This window comes from Pantherophis guttatus, chromosome 2 (genome assembly GCF_059756535.1).
Source record: "Pantherophis guttatus breed Tessera chromosome 2, ASM5975653v1, whole genome shotgun sequence".
NCBI classification, from domain to species: domain Eukaryota; kingdom Metazoa; phylum Chordata; class Lepidosauria; order Squamata; family Colubridae; genus Pantherophis; species Pantherophis guttatus.
This window is the reverse complement of record NC_142064.1, coordinates 248,836,939-248,862,632: the sequence shown is the minus strand read 5'-3', so window position 1 is coordinate 248,862,632 and position 25,694 is coordinate 248,836,939. Positions and strand designations below refer to the sequence as shown.

At 41.3% G+C, this 25,694-nt stretch overlaps 2 protein-coding genes across 3 annotated transcripts in view; both read left to right on the top strand.

Moving 5' to 3' along the window:
- Nucleotides 1-1,169: 1,169 nt before the first annotated feature.
- LOC117673932 (epidermal differentiation-specific protein-like) lies at nt 1,170-11,049 on the top strand. Its single transcript, XM_034431660.3, has 2 exons — nt 1,170-1,273; nt 9,317-11,049. The coding sequence occupies exon 2, from the start codon at nt 9,403-9,405 to the stop codon at nt 10,432-10,434; it is 1,032 nt and encodes a 343-aa protein (XP_034287551.2). The 5' UTR covers nt 1,170-1,273; nt 9,317-9,402; the 3' UTR covers nt 10,435-11,049.
- A 9,503-nt stretch (nt 11,050-20,552) lies between these two features.
- Nucleotides 20,553-25,694, top strand: part of QARS1 (glutaminyl-tRNA synthetase 1) — a 34,415-nt gene continuing 29,273 nt past the window's right edge. Inside the window, exons 1-3 of one of the 2 annotated variants that reach the window (XM_034431706.2) lie at nt 20,553-20,786; nt 23,781-23,928; nt 25,074-25,183. In XM_034431706.2, coding sequence (XP_034287597.2) covers nt 20,643-20,786; nt 23,781-23,928; nt 25,074-25,183 — 402 coding nt within the window. In that variant the 5' untranslated portion in view covers nt 20,553-20,642. Of the gene's footprint in view, nt 20,883-23,780; nt 23,929-25,073; nt 25,184-25,694 lie in introns of both variants that reach the window. The other variant, XM_034431707.3, reaches the window with a different exon arrangement.

Sequence of the window (25,694 nt, the reverse complement as noted above, 5' to 3'; positions counted from 1 at the left end):
CTGACAGAATGACTGGTCCAAGGTTATCCACTGGCTTTCATAGCTAAAACGGGACTGAAACTCTGGTCTCCTGCTTTCTAGCCTGGTTCCTTAACCACCAGACCAGAGATGTCAAACTCAATTTCATTGAGGGCCACATCAGGATTGTGTTTGATCATGGAGGGACATGGTCAGGATGGGCATGGCCAGTTTGATGTCACTCATGTCAGGTGCCTGTAGTGGCCCAAGCACTCTGCCAGTGAAAATGGCCCTCCCGAGTACCTTCTTTGTTGGCAGAGGGTTGTTGAAAGCCATCGCAGACAAAAACAGAGCTCAGGAGGCCACGCACAGCCCTCCCAAACACCATTTTCACTGGCAGAGGCATAGCGGGCCGGTCCTTCGCTGTTTCCAGGGCAGCCCTGCGGGCCAGATCTAAGCACCCTGAGGGCCACAAATTTGATACCCCTGCACTAGACCAAACAGGCCTCCTATCCATTATTCAAAGTCTGGTTATCAGTTTTTCCTCAATCATGCAAAATATCCATCTATATAATCTGTAGGTTTGGTTTCAGCAAAACCCACAAAATCATAGATACACTGATGCTATCTATGATGTATGCCGTTTCCATCAGTTTCCATTAAAAGGTAGCTAGCTATCTTTCTTACTTGCAGATACCTTAAAATGTAATTAAATCTCTCTATTCTTGTTCCCAATGCTTGCTTGTGTTCTGATCCACAAGATTGTTCGCACGTCTTCAGGAAGTGTATAGAAGGCATTTCCTTTTCACTTGGAGTAGCATACCTATCTCCCAGGGTGTGAATCCAAATTTAATTGAATGCCTTATGACACAAGGGAAGCAACTGGAGAGGTTGGCTACCTTGCCAAGTTGTGAGACTGATTTAACCTGTTTTTAGGAGTTCGCGATTGCCCACAGATTTATGAACCACTAGGAGTTGCCATTAAAATTGTCCCTGAGCAATGTTTGATAGAAGCAAGGATGGAATTAGACCATAAATCTAGACCAAAAGTTGCAGATGTCACTATCTTGTTAAGAGATGGGTAAGTGGAGCGTCATTCGTGTCATGCTCTCAGCGTGAGAAGTTCTAGTTCTTCCAAGCACGTGGGTGTTGTCTGGGGGAGATAAAGCATGAGGTTTCTCCAGTCAGGTCCTGACAAGATTAAAGCAGCTCAGCATCCTATTAAAAGAGGTGTGTTCTTAATGCTGGAGTATAAATGCTTCTGCTGGAACAACTGCTTTGAGAAATGCAGAAACTGTTGGAGTGAGTCTTTCAGGTAAGTCAATGGGCTTTGGCAAATAGATGGGCTGTGGGTATGTCACCAATGCCTCTTTCATTAGAGACGCAGATTAATCTAGTACCTGGGATAAGGCTGATTAATACAATGGTTGGCTCTGCCTAACAGTTTTCAAGCAAAATCAGTTTGTAGAAATGTAAATGTCATCTGGGAAAGAAAAGTACCATAATAATTCAGTGTTTAGTATAATACTTCTCCACTGAACCAGAAACTACTGTAATGATTTGGAGAAACGGTTGTTCAAATCACAGATCAGAGAAGAAAGCATACTGTAACTGTGAGTCCAATTTAAATGGCAAATATAGGAATGAAACGGCTAGGAAAGGATGACATCTGGAATCAAAATTGGAGGCCGAAGTACTACCGTGTTTCCCCAAAAATAAGACCCCGTCTTATATTTTTTTGAACCCTGAAAAAAGTGCTTGGCCTTATTGCCATGCGCTCAAAAGCCCAATTGTGCTTATTATCAGGGGATGTCTTATTTTGGGGGAAACAGATCTGATCTGAGATATACAGATGGCACCACTCAATGCAGGTGAAAAAGAAAAGATCGTTATGAAAGTCAGTGGAAAATATAAAATCTGGATTACAGCTAAATATTAAGACAAAGATAATGTCGACCAGCATGTTTCCTAAACTTACAAGTGACAGCAAAAAAATGAAAGTAGTAGGTAGCTCTGTTTTGGGGATTCAAGAATAGTTCAAGATGAACAGTATCCTGAAAAGGTAAAGAAAAACAGACAAGATCATGAAGGATATAGACATTTCAGTTACAATCAGTTGTAGACAACTGAAATTCACACAGTGTGGTTTATGAGCTGGAAAAAAAATAACCTTGACAAACTGAGGCCATGGAAAAAGTCAATGTTTAAAGTGGAGAGACAAGATCAAAAGAATTACAGGAATTCTGTGGAAGAGGTGCAAATACTCGAGCTGAGTACATGGACCATTTCGATCTATCTCTAATATAGATCAAGATGGTCCATATATTCAGCTCGAGTCAAGCCCAACTCAGTGACACCTAACTGGTGTATCTAGATGTCTTGAACTACAACTACTACAACTGCTTCTGCGTGAGCAGGGGGTTGGGCTAGATGACCTCCAAGGTCCCTTCCAACTCTGTTACTGTTACTGTTATTGCTTGCCATGTTGATTTGAGTTAATGAAGGTTGAAATCCAAAGTATTTGGAAGGCATAATGTTGACTATCTGTGCTTTGCATGCATTATAATAGTAAACTTGATTTATGCTTCGAAGGTAAGTCATTATTTTGCTGATTTTATGAGAGAGAACTGTCACTTCATGTCTTAGATGTACCCTCTGCCATGAGAAGGATATTTGGGGTTTGAATTAGGAGCTTCCATCTTATCAGTTATAATCTTAATGTATCCTACCTCAATTTGCAGTGCACACCTACTTATGTATTTTTAAAAATTGTGTGTTCCTTCACATGTATGAGTCTTCTCCAGTTTGGTACCCCACAGATTTATTAGGATTGCAGCTCAGTGTTCCAACCCAGCATGCCAATAGTTAAGAAATCTTGGAATTGCTCAATAATTTGGCAGCTTAGGGAGTTGACGTTTTACATCCGGAATATAAAGACAAGATATGACAGAGAGATATGACACAGGTTTGCTGTCAGGTGCCAGGTAGAAGAAACAAATTAGATCCACAGCTAAATATCAGTTTCCTCACCTTTTAGTATATTTGAGAGTTTCTCATTTTCTTTTCCAACGGCCCATAAATAATATTTTAAATACTGTCATGGAGCTGGGGAAATATCTAGTGATGTTTAACCTTGAGAAGGCTGACTGAACAATTCAAATGCTTAAGCAGATGTCACCCAGAGGAAGAAGAGCTGTTCTCTACCCACTCAGAGTGCAAAAACAATGGATTTAAGTTAAAGGAACAGATATTCCAATTAGACATTAGAAAGAATTTCCCAGTGTAACAATAGTTCCCAGACAGAAATGGTATGCTCCTTTACACGGGAGTTAATTCTGAGTAAGGATTTGAAGTTAGTGATCTAAATTACCCCTCAGGATCCTGTGATTCTATGGAGTGATTTGAAGTTGTTGAATATGAGTACAAATCAGAGGATAAATGAAATATTTATTTTTATTTTATCTATTTGGTTTGGTTGGGGAATACTTGGAGTTGAAGCCCACAAGTCTTAAAGTTGCCAATGTTGGATGTCTGTGGAGATTCTCAGTTGCCCATGTCATAGTTGTCTCAAAGGTATTTTTTTCCCCCTTCAAAAGGCAACTGGACTGGGTTTTTTTTTCCTTGAGGAAGAAGAAGAAAACATTTTGATTCTCATTCAAGAAGCTTCATTAGTTGTGATGATGGGGGATGGAAGGATAGGTACCTATCCAGTCTATTTGACTTTTGAAGAAAAAATAACAACCCATCTTTGCCAAGGTTGGACATCCCTGCTTTAAATTGTGCCCTACATATAGAATTACTACATCTTAACAGTAACGGAGTTGGAAGGAACTTTGGAGGTCATCTAGTCCAACCCCCTGCTCACACCTGTATTAGGGATTCGAACCTCTGAACTGCCGACCTTTCTGATCGATAATCTAAGCCGCTAAAATCCAGATGACCACTATACGGCTGCAAAGCCTTAGGATTTCCGGTGTTTCTTTGCTCCCATGTAATAATTTTCTGGATTTTATCATTCCAGATCTGGTGGCCCCACTGTAAGCATGACTTTCCAGAACAAGCATCATGTCATCCTTCTGGCATGATTGGGTCAGCAGCAGCCTAGCTTTATTAGAGTCTATTAAATTGCAGTTATTAGACTAAGGAGGGCTTTTGAAATCAATAGCTGAGTGACGGGTTATGCGCACTAATCTTGTGATAATTAAGATTATTACTCGATGATTAGTTTGATACTATTAGCTTCAGTCATCATCATGCTTTCTTTGCATCCCCAGTCAAAGTGGGTAGTGCCAAGACAGCCAAGGACCTAGTCAATATGGATAACTCAGTTGGCATGCTGGAAACTCAGGTTGAGTGAGGAACCTGTTGTTCGTGCAGCGAAACGGTTATATAATTGTTCACCAACTTGCTCAGGTTCCAGTCTATTATACTAGAGCCAATTAGAAGTTGCCAAAAGCAAAGACTTCGAGGGCAATAAACATGCTTTGAAGTGCAAGCCAATTATGTGGATCCACAATTTCAATGACTAGCCTCCTACTGAATTTTATGTGGATCTACTCAGTCTGTATTTTCTGCATGGCCACACAAATGAATTCTGAGATCAACTCATTTGACCTGAGAGCCCATGTAGTATGATAATTATATTACTAGAGTAGCAAGTAAGTGGTTGCAGTGTTGAAATAAGGAAACACGGGTTCAAGCCCACTTTTGGCCTGGAAACTCCCAGGTGATTTTGGCTCACTTGCTTTATCTGAGCACAATCTACCTTGTTGTTAAAGGAATAACATTAAAAGTGATCGTACACAAATAGTCCTCAACTTATGACCATTTATTTAATGACTGTTTGATGTTACACAGTGCTGAAAAAAGTGATTTATGACTGCTCCCCTTCTGTCCTGCCACAAAACCATTGTAGCATCCCCATGGTCATGTGTTCAAAATTTGGGCACTTGGCAACCGGCATGTATCTATGACATTTGCCGTTTTCCACAGTCATGTGATTGCCACCTGTGATTTTCCCAGTTGGCTTCCAAAAAGCAAAGTCAATGGGAGATTGCCAGATTCACTTAATCACAGTGATTCATTTAACAACTATGGCAAAAAGGTCATAACATTGGGCACAACTCACTTAAGGACTGCCTTGCGAAATATTTTGGTCCCAATTATAATCATAAGTCAAGGACTTTCTGTAAAATGCACCTGCTAACACGGCATGGAAGGAAAGGAAGGAGAAGAGGAGAGGAAACTGACAGTATAAGAGTTAGTAAATACAAATACAGGTAGTCCTCAACTTACAACAATTCATTTACTGACCGTTCAAAGTTACATTGGCACTGAAAAAACTGACGTATGACCATTTCTCACTTACGACTGTTGTAGCATCCTCATGGTCACGTGATCAAAAGTCAGATGCTTGGCAACTGACTCACCTTTATGACGGATGTAGTGTCCTGGAGTCATGTGATCTGCTTTTGCGACCTTCTGACAAGCAAAGTCAATGGGGAAACAAGATTCACTTAACAACCGGGTTACTCACTTAACAACTGCAGTAATTCACTTAACAAAATGTGGCAAGAAAGATAAAGTGGGGCAAAACTCACTTCACAAATTTCTCACTTAGTAACATAAATTTTGGGCTCCATTGTGGTCATAAGTTGAGGACTATCTGTATATGGTGTAATAATGCATTGCATAGGGCTCAAAAATAGTTTTTAAGCATTTTCCTCCAAGTCTAACAGACACAGTGTTAAAAATATTATCTTCCTTGCCTGAAAGATCCTCATGTTCACTCTTACCATTTGCTAAAATTTTCTGCCATTGTGCCACGGTGTGCCGCAAATGTGTGCCAGAGAGAGGTAGGAAAGAGAGGATGAGAGAGACTGACTGTTATTCATCCTATTTTTCACTACCTAAAATGACTACAACCTCTTACTCAGAGCTTAAACGAAGGATAAAGAGTAATCAGTAGAAAGTTTAGCTGCTCCGGCTGATACTGTAGTGTTTTAGCTTCAGCAGACGGGAGGCACTGGAAGCTTGGATGGCGGAGACGGAGTAGGCCCGTCTCTAGGAGCCCAAGGGCACACTGTTTACAAGTATATGACACTACAGCACAACTCTGTGTTTCAGGCCTCCAAGCGTTGCAACACAGGGCAAACGGGTTTATATCTGTCAAGCAAATTAAATCACCTTCACCGTCTTATGAAATTAGAGGAGGACTGCTACTCCGAAGGAACCGCGTGGGCTAAGGGGGAGGGAGGAAGAACAGAGACAGCCTCTCCCAGCATGATTTAACCTGATATCTTGAGAAGCTTGCCAGAAATAGTAGCTGGCAAGTATTCCCCTGTCACTCCCGTCTCTCATTTATATACAAGAGCCCCCAAAGGGGAATGCATGTGGCAGTTCAGATCAAGGAAATGCATGCTGGGGCAGGTAAAATCTGTAAAATATCTGCCAAGGGTATCCGTGGCTTTTCAGCATTCTCTTTCACTACAGGTAGTCCCTCAGTTTATAACCATTTGAGGTGACCATAAACCAGAGGTGAAATCCAGCAGGTTCTGAGAGGTTCTGGAGAACCGGTAGCGGAAATTTTGAGTAGTTCGGAGAATCAGCAAATACCACCTCTGGCTGGCCTCAGAGAGGGGTGGGAATGGAGATTTTGCAATATCCTTCCCCCAGGAATGGGGAGGGAATGGGGATTTTGCAGTATCCTTCCCCTGGAGTGGGGTGGGAATGGGGATTTTGCAGTATCCTTCCCCTGCCACGCCCACCAAGCCCCGCCCACAGAACCAGTAGTAAAAAAAAATTGGATTTCACCACTGCCACAAACCCTTGAAAGATATTTACAATCTGGCTCCAAAGTTCCAATGACCAGACACTCCACCCCACCCTCCATCGGATCACTTGATCGCATTTCAGAGACTCCGCAAACAGTACGTAATTATGGTCATTTGCAGTGTCCTGCGATCACATGACCGCGATTACAATGTTTTTGCTGAAAAATCAGTATTTACTTCCAGTTTTTGCCCCATAGAGAACAAGGGGTTTGCTTAATGAATAATGAATGCCATGTAAGGGCGTAACGTGGAAGATCTGCTTTACGGCCATCACAACAAATAACCGTAATGGCAGGTTCCAATACTGTCGTAAGTCGAGGACTTTATACAGGTAGTCCTCAACTTACGACCACAATTGATGTTGCTAAGTGAGAAATTTGTTTCATTTATGGTGCTAAGTGAGAAATTTGTTAAGTGAGTTTCGCCCCATTTTACGACTTTTGTTGCCACCTTTGTTAAGTGAATCAGTGCAGTTGTTAAATTGGTAGCATGGTTGTTAAGCGAATTTGGTTTCTCCACTTACTTTGCTTGTTAGAAGGTTGCAAAAGGTGATCACATGACCCCGGGACACTGCCACTGTCATAAATGTGAGTCAGTTGTCAAGCATCCGAATATAAATCAACTGATCATGGAGATGCTACAATGGTCATAAGCAGTGGTGGGCTACTGCCAGTTTGGACCAGTTCTACTGAACCGGTAGTTCTGACGATCAGCTGGCCCCGCCCACATACTGCTGTCCTATCCTGTCCTATGTTTCCTTCTTTCTGGCTCATCTGATTCGCGCGGCACAGCTGCTTTCCACGCTTCCCCTGTTCTACTTACCGGGGCTGCCTTAGAAGGTAAGCAGCTGAGCTTTAAACTGCTGAATTTTGAACGCTGCGCGCAAGCACGTTAGGCGCGCTTGCGCTCAAAGCCCATATGCGCGCGCAAAACACACGCTCACAGAACTGGTTGTTAAACCGGTTGCAGCCCATCACTGGTCATAAGTGTGAAAAATGGTCACAAGTCCCTTTTTTCAGTGCCGTTGTAACTTCGAGCAGTCACTAAGCGAACTGTCGTAAATCAAGGACTTTATATAAACATTTGTGCTTTCTGAAAGTCCACAATTTCTTAACTGTTTGCAGATCTTTCTTTGAATCTGTTGTGCATCGTAAAGGTTACGTCTGTCTAAAGAGGTTAAACCGCATGCCACGTTAAAACAAACACAAAAGCAGTTGCCTCTCTCTTTGAATTAATTTCAAGATCAGGGGGATTATTAGCACCAGGGAGGCAGTGACTTTCCATAAGTCTATATACATACACAATGCAAGATGGTTTAGCTGTTCCTGCACCTTGAAACCCCTAACCCTGTCTACTTAGCGGCAAAGAAAAAAAAAACAATGAAGGGAAGGATAAAAATAAACACAATAAAGGGTGGATACCAGCAAACACAATTGGGCTTCATTCTTGCGGCTAAGGATGAGTACTGAGGCATTAAGCCAGGAGTGAACAAGCTTTGGCCTTCAGACTGCTTGCAGTCCTGGATCTAATTTGAGTGACCCTTGGCCTAATTTGAAAACCCTCAGTTAGCAGTCAGATTAGAGTACTACTAAAATGAGGGCTCTGCCACTGTTTTATCGGTCTACAAGGCACTTTGGTCTTATCTTTTAAGTGCATACTCACACCCCTAACAGATTTCCCCCTGAGAAAATGTTTCCTTGGAATAGAATAGAATAGAATAGAATAGAATAGAATAGAATAGAATAGAATAGAATAGAATAGAATAGAATAGGCCAAGTGTGATTGGACACACAAAGAATTTGTCTTGGTGGATATGCTCTCAGTGTACATAAAAGAAAAGATATGTTCATCAAGAATCATAAGGTACAACACTTAATGATAGTCGTAGGGGACAAATGATAACAAGCAACAAAATTACAGTCATACAGTCATCAGTGTAAGGAGATGGGTGGTGGGAATGATGAGAAGATTAATAGTAGTGCAGACTTAGTAAATAGTTTGACAGTGTTGAGGGAATTATTTGTTTAGCAGAGTGATTGCATTTGGGAAAAAACTGTTCTTGTGCCAAGTTGTTCTGGTGTGCAGTGCTCTATAGCGTCGTTTTGAGGGTAGGAGTTGAAACAGTTTATGTCCAGGATGCGAGGGGTCTGTAAATATTTTCACAGCTCTCTTTTTGACTTGTGCAGTATACAGATCCTCAATGGAACGCAGGTTGGTAGCAATTGTTTTTTCTGCAGTTCTAATTATCCTCTGAAGTCCTTCCTTCACCCAGAAAATACCTCCCCATCCTTAAGCCACAGGTTTCACAAAAACAGAAATTTGGACGAAGTGAAAAAGAGAGAGAGGTGATTATCCATACAGACACATCCCAAATATTTTGCTTTATATAGACCAGGGGTCTCCAACCTTGGCAACTTTAAGACTTGTGGACTTCAATTCCCAGAGTTCCTTAGCCAGCTTTGGAGACCCCTGATGTAGACTGTTTATAGCCAAACCAATAAATTAACTCTCTGAATTCTTTCTAGCAAACAGACTGGGATAAAACAAACTTTGGATTCTTCTGGCCTTGGAAGGAAAGCTAGGAATAAGCCTCTTCTCCCAAGAACTCAGCATGAATAGAATTATTGTGTACGACAAACCCAATTTTGAAGGCCTCAGCAAAGAGTTCACCTCTGATGTCCCTGACCTGCATGAATTGGATTTTGGTGATTGTATCTCCTCCTTGAAGGTGAGAGGGCAGCCTTGGGTGGCCTACAAGCTCTCAAAGTTTGAAGAGGACGGCGTCATTTTTGAGGAAGGGGATTATGCTGAGATTGACAACAACAACAGGATTTCATCCCTACGACTAGTTCACCAGGATCTCTCTGACCCTCAAATTACACTGTATGAAAATCCCAACTATGAAGGTCAAAGCAAGGTGGTGAAGGAGGAGACTAACCTCGCCTACGGTTACTTTAATGACCGGGTCTCCTCCCATGTGGTTCAGAGGGGTGTCTGGCTGCTCTATAAAAATCCAAACCGCGGGGGATGGTATCACATCGCCTGGCCAGGGGAACGCATTCATGACTATAAATCTGAGATCAACTTCGATGATAATGTCTCTCACTTGCAACCCTTGAAACCGGGCCGTCCAATCATTACCGCCAAGTTGTTGTGGGATCAAAAGAAAGTGGAAGCTGAGCAGGACGTTCTGATCGATGAGATTGTGGGAACCAACTGCACCGAATACGAACAAGCGTTTACCACCAACTCCACTCGAGAATATACTGCCACGGTGTTCCAGAGCTTCCACTTCAGCAACACCACTTGCCTAAAACTCGGCTTTTCTTTCCAGGTGACCTTGGGTTGTTCCAATATATTCATAGTGGAGAAAGGCAAAAGCGAGTCCACTACCACTACTGAGAAGGTAGAGGTCCTGCTGCCTGCCAAAATCCCTCCATGCACTGAACTTTCCATACAGGTGATCAAGAAGGAGACCACCACCTCAGTGCCAGTGGAGCTCACCATCTGTCAGAATGGCAAAGAAAAGAAGGAGAACGCTGAATACCGCAGTGTTTCGGGCCGTACCATCAGCACCAGATATACCATGAAGCCTGTCCCAGCAGCAACAGGCACATCCCAAGCTAAACCACAAGAAGTATGACAGAGGAGGGACAAAAGCAACTATGTCAACTCTTGCACATGGATAGATCTAGGAGAACATTTTCAAGCACGGCCTGGGCCGAGGATGAGGAAGAGAACTTAAGTTATTTCTGATTAGGCTCCTTTCAGATTAATGTTCTTGTAGTTGCAGATACTTTCAGACTGAGAAGGAAGAGAAAAACAAGAGCCTGCTTTTTTCTAGAGGTGGTGATGGTTTCTGAGTTTAAATAATTAGGTTACGGGAATATAATTAGGTTTGGAGATAACAGTTTAATCCGGATGGCAATTTATATAGAAAAAACATGAATATTTTCCTGAAGATATATTAACTACCTGGAAAATCAAGAATGGATGTAATAATTTTTCCTCAATTTGAACAGTTAATACTATTCTTAGTACTGAACATCATAAAACAGCATAATTAAAAGATCTACAAGGTTATCTGTATTTCTTAGTTAAGGGGAGGAAGCAGTGGTTGGTTGGTTTTATTTATCTGATGAAATTGAATTTTAAAGGAACGAACAGTTCTTTATTAACTTACATAAACCTCCATTCAAAGACATTTCTTTTTATTTTACTGGTCCAGCTTTATTTCTCATTAAAGTTATCCCTCTGATCTCAGATGTCTCACTTTACTGTGTATGATCAGGTTTTATTTGCTTATTTCAAACATTGTATATCTAATGCATAGCCATTTCAATTCAGTTATTGAATTCACTCATTTCCAGGTACATACCCTAAACTGAACTATAAATTAAAGAAGCTAGTTCACAACCCCATTTAAGACACACATAAGACCCCCGGGTCAGAAAACCAGGCAAATCACTGTTAAAACCTACTTAAAGGCACATACCGTAATCATTCAATTGGCAGGGCCACATGCAGCCAATCCAAGCTGTGAGTGAGAACCCTTTCAAAAATTGATGACCAGTTATATTTTGTAAGAGAACATAAAGGGGAATAATTCAATTATATGTATTTATTTCATTCAGTTTCGATTTGAATCATGCTCCTTCATGGACAATCCCAGTTCAATCACAGAGTGCCTTTCAAAGGCCAAATGAGGCAGTTAGCTCAAAAATGTCACACAATCCTTGCTTTATGACTAGCATCCCACTGTTCCTGATGAGAACCCCAACATAAAAGTACATTGTGTGACCTTGTTTGGCAACCTGGTGAGGTCAAGTGCACAAGCAGGGATTCTTGCTTTTGTGAACATCCTGATAGCCACTTCTCTGGATAGCCTCTTAGCTTCTCTTGACCTTTTGCTTGCAACTTGCTAATGTAAAGTGTGACCTTTCCGGGATTGCCGTCAATTGCATCACATCCAGGGGTGGGTTCTACTTACTTTTACTACCAGTTTGCAACAGGGCCGCACGTGCGCTCTTCTACGCAAGTGCAGAAGCTTCTGCGCATGTGCAGAACAGTGGTGGGTTCTAACTGGCTTTACTACCGGTTCTCTTTGTCCGCACGCTTCGCGCGCAATCGCCTCTTTGGTCACGTGCTTTGCAGATTTGCAAGTGCGTTGCGAATCTGCCCAGCTGAGGTGTGGCAATCCGCTCTACCGCATCTCTCAGCTGAGCGAAAAAAGAAGAAATATAAGGTTGGAATAACGCGGGGGCAGGCGGGAGGGCCCAGCTCCCGAAGAAAGAGAACCCGAACTGGGCCGAACCGGGAGGAACCCACCACTGGTGCAGAAGCATTCTGATGATGTCAGGGTCGGTGGGCGGAGCCTCCTGTCGGTTTTACTACCGGTTCTATAGAACCGGTGCGAACAGGGGGCAACCCACTACTGATCACACCAATTTCTACTAAACTGCAGTGCTGTTAACACAGGACTGTAAAGCTACCATTGGGGCAGAAAGGCCCTTGCTCTTCAGAATCCTCTTCTTTGTGGCTCTTGAGTTATCCATTAAATGAGCAGGGAGAGGGAAGTAGGAAATGATGGCTCCAAATGTTTGGTTCCTCTCTGCTCTTTGGACCCACTTCGACTCACCACCGGGTGACTCAGGACTATCGGTCACTGATTCCCCAGACTTGTCAGAGTTGGAACCTTTTACCCAGTTAAATGTTCTGGAACAGCCCTTTGATCCCAAGAGGGTATGTAATTAAAGCTTCTATGGTGAGATGGGTGCTAGGACTTTTGTGCCAAGCCAAGCTGATGTTTCCTAGTGTGGAGGAGAAGCACCGAGGTCTTCTGAATCGACCAGAAAGAATGGGCAAATATGTACCTGCAAAGAAATGGATGAAACTCACCTATATCAATTGATCAGACGATGGGGATGGGGAAAATAGTATGTCAAAAGCAATGCTAAGGGAAGACACTTTCTGTCCAGGTTCAGGTGCGTCTGCAGAAGACAATTTAAAAAGAGCCAAAACAGTGGAATATGAAGCAACAACAACTATGTTGTCTTTTTGATCCTCTCTCCAGATATCTAAATTCTTCCCACCCCACCCCCGAATATTTTGGAGGGTTGTTTCCATCAATATAGTTATAATTAACCTAAATCAGTGATGGCTAACCCAGTGGTGATATGTAAAATTTGTTACTACCGGTTCTGTGGACGTGGCTTGGGGGGGGTGCGGAAGGGGTAATGTGACTGGGTTGGCATGGCCAACTTTTTTTTTTTTTTTACTTTTTAAAAGCATTTTTTTACAACCTATTTGGGTGAAAAAGATTTTCCAACCTTTTTTTGTGGTGGTCATTAAGCGAAGACGGCAGTTGAAAAGTGAACTAATTATTTTCTCTGGGCCTCTTGTTAAAAATTGGAAATAAATGCCTAAGCAACTGGTCATAAGTTAAGGACTATCTGTAACACTCCCTAAAATATAGCCATTCTCCATTTGTGATTCACCCTCCCTAACAAATGTTGAATCAGGGGTGGGTTCTAAATTTTTTTACTACCGGTTCTGTGGGCGTGGCTTATTTTGTGGGTGTGGCTTGATGGTCATGTGACAATTCTTTAGGATTTAGCTGAGGTACTGGTCTACCAGGCTTTTAACTGCTTGCAGAGCTGTACTGGTCTACTCATTTATTTTTGCAGACACTGGTCTACCCATTTATTTTTGCAGGCACTGGTCTACTCATATATTTTTGCAGGCACCGGTCTACTCATGTATTTTTGCAGGCACTGGTCTATCCATTTATTTTTGCAGGCACCGGTCTACTCATGTATTTTTGCAGGCACCTGTCTACTCATTTGTTTTTGGAGGCACCGGTCTACCACCAAACTGCCTTTTACCACTGATCAGCTGTAAGGCGGCCCTTTGAAGTCCCGCGTCAAGAGTTTAAACAGTTTTTTTCCTTATAGCCCATCAGCTGGGACTCAGGAGGCAGCAATAGATTGGGGGTGGGGCCAAATAAAAGGTAAGAATAACGTGGGGTGGGGGTGGGGGCAGAACCGGTTCGGTGACATCATATTGTCACCACTACCGGCTCGGCCGAACCGGGCCGAACCGGGAGGAACCCACCACTGTGTTGGATACTTTTTAACTATCAAAGATTCTGCATCCTTCCCTCCTTCTCTCATGGTTTTCAGAAGCTACTGTGTTTCCCCGAAAATAAGACCCCGTCTTATATTTTTTTGAACCCTGAAATAAGTGTTTGGCTTTATTTTCAGGAAAGTCTTAATATTCTGGGGTGCGTGGAGCAAGACGGGGCTCCTCTTGCTGTATTACCTGATTTCCAACTGTCTCCCTAACCCTAACCAGAGGAAACAGCGGGGACCGGCTGTGCGTGTGATTAAATATTTTCTGGGAGGGCTTATTTTCGGGACAGGGCTTATTTTCAGGGGAGGGTTTATTTTTGGGGAGGTTTTATTTTTGGAAGAGGTCTTATTTTTGGGGAAACACAGGAGAGGCAATTTTAATTCTTCCAATCTTCCAGCTAAATTTTATTAGTGTACATATCGGCAGCAAAGGGTTAATTTGTTATTACTGTTGTGGTTTTTTTTAAATCATCTTGATGGATTTCTATTATCATGTTTATCATTCCAACCCATTATAATTCACCTGGATATAAAACTTGCAAAAATAAATGTAAATACAGAAAAAGGAATAACATGAATAGGGAATCGCTGTCTCAAAGGCTGCATCCAGACTGGTGAACCTTCAGTGTTTACCTTCAACCTGAGGCATTTCCTCACTGACCACTTTCCAATCTGGCAATTCTTGTTTTTTTTCTTCTCCCAAAAGCAAACTGTAACATGTAGTTAAAAAGGTAAAGGGAATGTTGACCTTATGTCAGCTTCTGGCGAAGGAATTGATTTGGGGGGACGGTGTTATGCAAGCGGTCCTGTCTAGCCACCCGTTCTGTATTTTCCAGGGTGCAGTATTCCATGCAAATATTAACCAGGTGCGATTTTGCTGCAGTCAGAATTCTGTGGTACCAAGGTTGCAAGCTGCTGCCATCTGCTGAGGGAACACTGGGGAAGAATTTCACAAAAATTACAACTGTAGGGAAAAGGTTAATGCCCCCCTCCCCATTTGTGATCTCATGGAGATTATCTGTTTGGACACCAATTAGGCATGCAAAAAAGCTTGCCAAACCTTGTCAAACTGTGAAGAGGTCAAATGCACCTTTTACCTAATGCTAAGGTTCAGTCTAAAAATCAAGCAACGAAAATCAACAAAAAGAGGATAGGTGGCAGGGAGGGAGCAGAAATCTAAAAATAACTAACCCCAAACAAGAGGATGAGCCAGACATCTACAACGGGATCCGGATCGTCAAATCCTTGATTAAAGTGCAAGATATTGCTCTGTGTCACAAAGCTCACAGAAAGGCTGTTTAATGTTTACATTAATAATTTAAAATCAGCAAAACAGAAAATGATAGCTATCATGCCACACCAAAACCGGGCAACGAAGCACCATCCAGTAGTTAAATGTTTCCGATTTCAATCTTTTCCTTATTTATTTTAAATTATTCACCTTAATTTCATGAGTATTTAAGATAAAGATAATGATAGTCTTGAGTCAATTACTTAAATTGTTTGCCATTGCCTTTTTTTTCAGAAAGATTTTTTCAATTTCCCAGTCTTCGTTATATCCTTGGGATTTCTTGGTGATGTCCAGAACTAGTACCAGATCAGTATAAACCAGTCTCATCACCAGGCTTAGGTGATTGTTGTTGTTTAACTTCAGTTACCTAAATTAAGCTGAGTGTCACCTTCTTCTATGAGTTATGTCCCATTAAATAAACCAAAAACTATAGTACTCCTGTGATACTTTCCAAATGTGCTCAGTCTTGGATGACCTTCTTCTTTCATATGCACATTTATGCAAATAGTGTTTACGGTAATTCACTGTAAGCGAAGGAGAGTTATTAGGCAATTTGATATCTTTTCATGGAAAGTAATTGCTCAGACATAAGGTTGAAGTTGCTAGTGCTTCCCTGTATTGCATGATGTGTATAGGATTAACTGGGTTATTTCTTTTAGGCAAATATTAAGGTTTTATTTAAACAAACATTTATTGCTTCTGCCAACCTAGCAGTTCGAAAGCACGTAAAAAATGCAAGTAGAAAAATAGGGACCACCTTTGGTGGGAAGATAATAGCATTCCGTGTGCCTTTGGCGTTTAGTCATGCCGGCCACATGACGATGGAGACGTTTTTGGACAGCGCTGGCTCTTCGGCTTTGAAACGGAGATGAGCACCGCCCCCTAGAGTTGGGAACGACTAGCACATATGTGTGAGGGGAACCTTTACCTCTACCTATTGCTTCCTTTGAAGGTATACAGTATCCTAGTTAGAGGGACGTAGAACATGGGAAACCTCCATTCTTAAGTTTAGCTGCAACCTCATACTGAATGAGAGCTTGTTCAAAGTTTTGTTCAAATTAGAAACTAGGAACCAGAAAAAAACTTCAGCAACGTGAATAATTTAGAGTCTAAACACTCAGAAACAATTGCCAACACAGAGCAATCCAATCACAGGGCTGATTATTGATACCATAATCATTGTGGTACCATAATCATTATGGTACCAATCATTATTATATTATTAAAATATGATATTGAATATTGTGTTGAACAGCAGTTTTTGTAACCAAACTTAAACACAGTCATTTGTAGTCTTCTGCAATCCAGCAAATTTCCAGGTTTTAATTAGGTCATATTTGTTTATGAACTATTTAAGCCGTGCTCAATATGTTCTGTTCAGGTCAATATGTTCTGTTCAGTGCTTTGCTTTAGGCATTCAATTATTATAATTAGCACTCTTATAAAATGACATAAAGATAAAACATGATTAATTTGTTATTTTAAAACCCCACCCATTAACTTCAATTAACTTCCAGAGAGACTAAAGAAAAATCAAACCGCATACCATAGCAGCACTGGAAGCAAACAGAAGCCCCTATATTAATGTTTTAGAATTGACAGTGGTAGATATAGAAGTGGTGGATAGCTTTTGCTTTTTAGGAATGATTATCAACAGTAAAGGATACACACCAGATATGTACCAGAGACTAGTGATGGTAAGTTAGCAGTGAAAGCCATAGAAAAGATATTCAAATGCCAGTATGTGTCTATACCTACAAAAATCAGAATAATGCAGACAATAGTTTTCCATATAACATTCCATAGACTGGGTTCAACTAGGACAGGACAAAGTGGAAAGAAAAAGAATGAGAGAATATCCACCACCAAGTGGATGGAACCAATTACAGCAGTGACAAGCACACTGTTAGAAGGCCCAAAGGACCAGGTTTGGGATAGATCATGCTGGAGAAAATCTGTCATGTGGTTGCCAAGAATTGACAACAACTTGATGGCACATGATCAAATACTTCCTGATCAACTCTATATAATGCCTTGGTGTTTTTAAAGAAGAGTCTCTCAATCTTGGCACAACTAAGTGTGAACTTGAAATGTACACACCTTAGCATTGCCAAGGTTAAGAAACAGTGATTTAAAGAATCCGTCCCCAGCAAAATAACTTCACCAGATATTGAATCCTTCAGAAAATGTGGGTTTTTAATTTGCCTTTTTTGCCTGAAAAGCTATTTTGCTAACTGCTAAGAGTTTCTCAAAATATCCTGGGTTTTATACAGATATTAGGCAATGACAGATAAACACAGCTGACTTTGAATTTCTGTGCAGAGAAAGGTACCAGAATAAATACATATGTATTTATATGTCAGTGTTTGTGCAAGATGAATTATAAAATTAGTTCGGTGGGGCTGGGTGCAAATAACCTAACCTGAATTACTTGTTAATAGGATAATCTATTTTGCTTTCTAAGAATCTAATTCATTAGCCATATATCTGAACTACTAAATGGGTTGAACTGTCTAGAACAGTGATGGCTAACCTTTTTGCCGTCGCGTGCCAAAAGCAGGGGGAGTGGGGGGGATTGCGCATGCACGTGCCCACACCCATAACTCAATGTGCCCCGTCCCCCATGCATGCACGTGTGACCCCCCTCCCCCTGCTTTTGGCACGCAATGGCATGGTGGGCCCAGTAGGCCCACTTTTTGCCCTCCCCAGGCTCCAGAGGTTTTCTAGGAGCCTGGGGAAAGCGAAAACGGCCTTCCCCACCCCCCCAGAGCACCTCCGGAGGTCCGGAAACAGCCCTTTTCCTGACTTCCGGTGGGCCCGGAAGGCCCAAAAATCAGCTGACCAGCACACACATGCGTGCTGGACTGAGGTAGGGCAACGCTCATGTGCCCATAGATATGGCTCCATGTGCCACCTGTGGCACCTGTGCCATAGGTTTGCCATCACGGGTCTAGAAAGATGACAACTAATTGTGAGATGTGCAGTATTTGCAATATTGATTTGTACAGAAGGGACTTTCTGTCAATGCATATACATGTGGATATATATCATAGGTGTTCCATAGTTGCTCTCATTACAGTCTATATATTTTGGAGTACAATAGTAAAGGTAGTCCTTGACTTACAACAGTTCATTTAGTGGCAGTTTGAAATTACAACAGCACTGAAAAAAGTGACTTATGATCATTTTTCATATTTACAACCATGGTCAACATTCAGTTGCTTGAGAAACTGACTCGTATTTATGACAGTTGCAGTGCCTTGGAGCCATGTGATCAGTTTCTGTGATCTTCTTACATGCAAAGTATATTGTGAAAGATTCACTTAACAATCTTGGTACTAGCTTAACTGCAGTGATTCATTAACAAGTGTGGCAAGAAAGGTTGTAAAATGGGGCAAAAACTTGCTTAACAAATGTTTCACTTAGCAACAGAAATTTTGGACACAGTTGTGGTCGTAAGTCGAGGACTACCTGTAATCCTCGGTTTACACATATTTCAGTAGAATTAAACTTACTCATCACTCATCACACCAATTACTTGGAATTTTATATAATAGCTTAGGTATGTATCCTTCTTGATCAGAAAACTCCTGCAAAATTTATCCCATCTTAATTTACAGTAAATGCTTTATTCTGATTTCACAAAGTTTAGTAAATGTTTCATTGTTTCCATACTTCCTGTATACAATACAGGTAGCCCTTAATTTATGACCACAACTGGAACCAGAATTTTCATTGTTAACCAAGGCAGCTGTTAAGTGAGCCACATGCAATTTTATGATGTATTTGCCACAGTTATTAAGTGAATCAAGGGGTGGTCCTGCTTCCCCCATTGACTTTGCTTGTCAGAAGCCATCTGGGAAAGTCACAAATGGAAATTATGGGATCCCAGGATGCTGCAACCATTGTAAATACATACCAATTGTCAAGTGCCTGAATTTTAATCATGTGATTGTGGGGATGCTGCAATTGTCATGGGTGTGAGAATTGGTCATCATCTTTTCAGTCCCATTGTAACTCCAAATAGTCACTGAACAAAGGGTTGTAAGGTAAGGACTATCTGTAATGCATAATGGTCCACATTATATTCTCTTTGGTTTATGATTTAACTGTGAACTCTTGCTGGCCTATTTGGAAGAAAGCCTCATTAAATTCAAAGATGTTTACTTCCAGGAAAGCATGCAGGTTATAGCACTCTGTGTCTTTTTTGACAACACAGTTAAGGTTTGTGGCCCCACCCAGATTTAGTGTTTTGATCTTGCAACAAAATTAGCTTTACTGAATCGTTGGTGAGCTGCATTAGAGGTTACAAATTCAGTCCTAAGAGAATCAGAATCTTGTCGGAAGGGACCTTGGACATCTTCTATTTGAGCTCCCTGCTCAAGCAGGAGATCTTATACCATTTCAGACAAGTGACTCTCCAGTCTCTTTTTTAAAAACCTCCAGTGAAGAAGCACCCACACAATGTCTGAAGGCAAGCTATTCCACTGGTTAATTGTCCTCACTATTAGGAAATTTCTCCTCAATTCCAGGTTGCTTCTCTCCTTGATTAGTTTCCATCCATTGTTTCTTGTCCTGTCCTCTGTTGCTTTGGAAAATAAGTTGATCCCCAGCCCCTCCTCTTTGTGGCAGCCTCACAAATGCTGGAATACTGCTATCATGTCCCCCCAGTCCTTCTTTTCTCTAGGCTAGCCAAACCCAAATCCTGCAACTGTTCTTCATGTGTTTTTGTCTCCAGGCCTTTAATCATCTTAGTTGCTCTTCTCTGCACTTTTTCCAAAGTCTCAACACCTTTTTTGTAATGTGGTGACCAAAACTGGATGCAATATTCCAGGTAAGGTCTTACTAAGGCTTTATAAAACAATACTAACGCTTCACGACGTTCACGTGATTTTGATTCTATGCTTCGGTTTATACAATTTTACTAGTGTTTATATACTATATTTTGATAGGAATATATATACTTTACAGCATTCTTACAAAGATGATCTGATAAGGTTTTTTTTTTTTTTGCATAAGCAGCCCAAACCTTTTACCATTCCTTCCCTCCCACCCACCCAAAAAAAAAAGTTAAACCGAGCCTTGGAATTTTCCAGTCTTACAATAGGGCAGTTCATAACGGAAAAACTTTTTGAATAGCGTGCGTTAAATCGCGCTATTATAAACATAAGACAAAAGGACCTGCTGCCTACGTAATTTCTTAGCACAGAAGTTTAAATATATCTTCTCTGATTGATGCAACCTGCTGCAACTATAGCCCCACCTCCTGTCAGGCTGCTTCTCTCCGATTTGTCGGAGGACCCGGGAAGGCGTGCACCTAGGAAAGTGTTTCTCATTGGTCAACGAGGAGGACCGCGGCTTGGGATTGGTTTTGCGTTTTTATCGCAGCGTGGAGAAGCCCGTGCCCTCCTGCGGGCGGAAGTAGGCGTGATGGCAGGGGCAGGCGGCAGCATGGCGGCTGATGAATCGGAGCCGCTGCGGCTCTTCGTGAGCATCGGGCTGAGCGAGAGCAAGGCTCGCGAGACCCTTCGGAACGAGGCGCTCACCGCGTTGCTCCGCGAGGCAGTCGTGCAGGTCTCAGTAGCCGCCCTTGTTTTCGTCTGGGTAGCCCCTTCACCGTTTCCCCAGCTGTCCGGGGGTAGCCTTGCCACGTTTTCTGCACCCCTTCCGGTAGTGACCCTGCCCTTTAAGAAGAAATTGAAAGGGCGAAGGCTTTCTTCGTCCTTAAATTTCCAGCTTACGTTTCCTATATGTATATGTATATGTATATGTATATGTATATGTATATGTATATGTATATGTATATGAGAGCTGTTTCTGCTCATCAGAAAACTACTTTTTCTGTAAAACCAGGGAAACTCTGTCCCGCTTTTCTCAACCACTTTTGTGCTATTAATTCCCTTCCAGATATTGGTCTCTTGCTTTCTTACTCAGCGTTTCAATGGGTCCTACCGAGCAATTCATAGTTGGGTTGGTATCATGTACTAAGCTATCTAAGGGCTTGGTTTGTGAGACTAATGTGGTGATTTTATTTTGCTTTATAGAACCAGCCTTCTCACATAACGTGACTCTCTGGTTTACATTAGAATAGATTAATAAAATGTATAATATAATATAAAATTAAAAAGAATATCAATTTAATATGGGAATCTCGCCAACTGTGGTTTTATAGCATGAGTGAGCAAAATGCAGCTTGGCGTATTGTGTGAACACAGCCATTGGGTAGCGAGGATAGATTTAATCAAAATTGCCCAAAAGATGTGTTGATTTTAAGCAAAAGGTATTGCACTGGATTTTAGGAGATCGTAAAGGAGGCTAGTTCCCAGATATGGCTTCTGCTTTTACAACATTATGTAATTTTAGAGAGGTTGGTCAAAAATTTGAATTAGCATGATAGTTTTCATACAAACCTATCCATGGGTGTAAATTCCATTGGAATAAAGAAACTGCTACTGTGTAGATAGGTACTTGGAAATGTGTGTCCTTGTTTTCCCTAATGTATTTTGCTGTCCATTTCTATCTTGTTCTGTGTTGAATGTTGAAACTAGTTATACCTGTAATTTAAACAATCCTAAAATGTGTCAGTGGGCTGGATTAGTCATGTTGAGATCAATGGAACCGGTTAATCATGTTGCCTTAAACTTAAAATAATTTAAATGGGTCATTTATAAGTATAATTAAGTTCCCAAGCTATGTCTAACACTTACCATATGTTGAGTAAGGAATTGTTTTTTTGGCCCTACCGGTACCATCATTCTAGGAATGCCAATGGTTAATGGAGGTGATTCTTAGGATGCTAAACTGAAAGAGCCTCAGATATAAGATCCCCTGGAATCTTCATAGAGATAGATTGGTGTCTCTTGTAGACTGCTTGCAAATTTTATTTGATTCCTGTCTTCTGTTCTAGTATAAATACAAATAGTAAAGATTTAAAGGGTTGGGTTTTTTTGCTGTTCGGTAAAGCTGCAATTTGTGATAATGTCTGAAGGAATGCTAACAGTGTGCTTGATTCACATTGAAGATGTTCACTGAATAGCCATTTCAGTGCTGACATTAGCTGAGTTCAAACATATTGAAGTGGTCCAAGTTTCAATACTGCTGTCATAAAAAAGCCTGTAGAAATGTCTCTAAGATATTAGATAAATAGATAGATAGATAGATAGATAGATAGATAGATAGATCTAGGAATTTATCTTGGTGCATATGCTCTCAGTGTACATAAAAGATACATTCGTCAAGAATCATAAGGTACAACACTTAATGATAGTCATAGGGAACAAATAAGCAATCAAATCATATTAGGAAACAGTCTATATAAATCGTAAGGATACCAGCAACAAGGTTACAGTCATACAGTCATAAGTGGGAGGAGATAGGTGATAGGAACAATGAGAAGATTAATAGTAATGCAGATTTAGTAACTAGTTTGACAGTGTTGATGGAATTATTTGTTTAGCAGAGTGATGGCGTTTCGGAAAAAATGTTTTTAAAGCTCATATCTTAATGCAGGCAACTACTGTATCTCCCAAACCATTTTTCTGCATTGGAATTTCCTTCCTTTGTGTATCTCTCTAGAAGTGAAAGTGTGACTCTATAGAGAATATAAACAGCAAATGAAAAAGAAATCAGACTATTGTTTTTCAGTGTATGTTTTGCTTTTTTTTTTAGAGGGTGAAGTCATTGGGTGGGACAGATTTAAGATTTTTCTATTGTTAAGAAAGAGGCCTTTGACATTATAATTCCCCCAAATCATGTGATTAGCCCAGCTTAATAGTAAACAAATCTAAAAGTTGTTTTATAGATTTAAAGAATAACAATTGAATTGACTAAGGTTCTTGTGTAGATGCAATAATAATAGTAATCATTATTTAGCCATTTTTTATATTCATACATGCAAATACAACAGCTAAAATGATTTAGAAGGACTCCTTGACTTACCACCAATCACTTAGCAACTATTCAAAGTTCCAATGGACCCGTCCCCAAAGATACTTACACTTGGGTTCAAAGTTCTGACAGCAGTCTTCTCTCCCCCACCCCCACCCCCATGGCGACATTTTGGGCACTCAGCAAACAGCCTGCATTTATGGCCATTTGTCACATGACTGTGATTTACATGTTTTTTGCCGAAAACTGGAGTTTACTTCTGCTTTTCTGCAAAAAAGCCCTCATAGCAAACAATAGGTTTGCTTAATGAGCTCAGTGTTGTTTTACAACCACCCCAAAACAGATTGTGAAATTGACCCGAGTTATGACCATAACAATTTATGACTTTATGACATAACAATTTATGAATGGGAAGGCTCCGTTACAGTTGTAAGTTGAGGATTACCTGTATGGATGCTAGTCATTGGATTGTTGGATTGGAATAATTCTGTAATTCTCCAGTTGGAAACATCAGGGTGGAAAATCTGGATTTACCTGGTAGTGACATGGCTTTCTGTTGTATGAGAGAGAGAAGCTAGAAAAGACTCTCAATTTTTAAGAGATTTATCGCCTCTTCCTAATATGTACTCTTGCTGTTATCCTGACTTACAATTTCCCCTTTTGACTCCTCTTATTCTTTAGGCACAAGGTATCCTAGGTCCAGTGATTGACAAGACAGTCGGCACCCTGTTGTATAATGTGGCTTCTCGGCTTAAGGACTCAAAGCGTCTTGGTGACCTTGTTGAGTATATTGCTACCAAAAAGATCATCACGGATCTGCAGCTCAATGGTAAAATACTTGGGAATTTCACGGGCTGGAGCCAAGAACCCTCCTGCTATTTTTGATCACTGATGATTGGATTTGGCCCCAAAGGCCTTGTTGCATGTCCTCTTACACCACAATGGACCGGATCAGGGGTGGGTTCTAGTTACCTTTACTACCGTTTCGTAATGGGACCTCGCGCGCATGCGCAGAAGCTTCCTGATGACATCGGGGTTGATGGGCGGAGCCTCCCACTGGTTTTACTACCAGTTCTTGCAAACCGGTGTGAACCAGGGGCAATCCACCACTGGACCAGATGAAATAGATGATCAGAGCTTGAGAAACAGGAAGCTTTTCCGCTATAGGAATCTTCCTGCTCAAGGTTGTCTCCATGGTAAGGGAGGCATTTAGGGTGGGTGGAATATATCAAGATTGACACTTATTCCTTGCCATTTTGAATTCTTAAACATTATATGGGATGTATGAGTTGGCAATGATATGATAATGGAAGAGCCTTTTTTGAACAGAGGACGTTTTGACCGTGCCTTTGAGAGTAATAATATCTTTCAGGGACCACAAAAGAAAATGGCATATAAAGAATCACCCAGATAATGGTTACAGGAGGATCACAAGTGTTGTGAGTTTTCATGGCAAGTGGTTAGAGAGCACAGCACAGTTCAGCCCCATGGTAACAACTGGGAAGGTTTATCCTGAGACATCCGGAAAATGCCATGGGTTCTGTTCTGAAAGCTTTACAGGAGCATGGCTTATTTGTTTTTGAAATTTCCCTCTGTCATCACTCTGATTTATTTTTATCGTCCCATTCTTCATGGTGTATCAAATGGCTTTTGAGTGGTTCTCACCCTTGACAGTTTGAAGATGTGTGGACTTCAACTCCCCAAATTCCCCAGGCAGCATAACTGGCAGAGGAACTCTGGGAGTTGGAGTCCACACATCTTCAAACTGCCAAGAGTGAGAAGCACAGATGTAGATTATGCCTCTTTCAATTTGTAAAGGAGGCGAGAATGTAAGATAATGACAGTTGTAGGCTCACCGGCTAGATTTATAGCTGGGTGAAGATTTGAATCAAAATCATCCAGATCCTGATCAAACACATCACCCACTGAAGCACACCACCCTTTCTAATCCATCTGTATTCTTTATACCTGCAGCTGCTCTGGAATACCTTAAAAGTCACCCTGTGGATCCCATTAATGCAGCAGACTTTGACAGGGAGTGTGGCATTGGCGTGGTCGTCACACCAGAACAGATTGAAGAGGCAGTAAGTTTCAGTCCTATACGGAGGCCAAAAAGAAAACAATCTCCAGATGAATTATTCCACAGAGCCACGGTGGCACAGCGATTAGAATGCAGACTACTTCTGCTGACTGCCAGTTGCCAGCAGTTTGGCAGTTCAGTTCTCACCGGCTCAAGGTTGACTCAGCCTTCCATCCTTCCAAGGTTGGTAAACTGAGGACCCAGATAGGCAATAGGTTTATTTATTTATTTATTTATTTATTTATTGGTTCGATTTATATGCCGCCCTTCTCCGGAGACTCAGGGCGGCTTACAATGCGTTAAGCAATAGCCTTCATATTTTTGTATATACCTGCTTAGTAGGGCTTTCGGGGCCCCTCCTAAGCGGTGTTCTTTTTTATACAAAGTCAGCTTATTGCCCCCACAATCTGGGTTCTCATTTTACCTACCTCGAAAGGATGGAAGGCTGAGTCAACCTTGAGCCTGGTGAGATTTGAACTTCAGTAACTGCAGGCAGCTGGTGCTACTTAATAGCA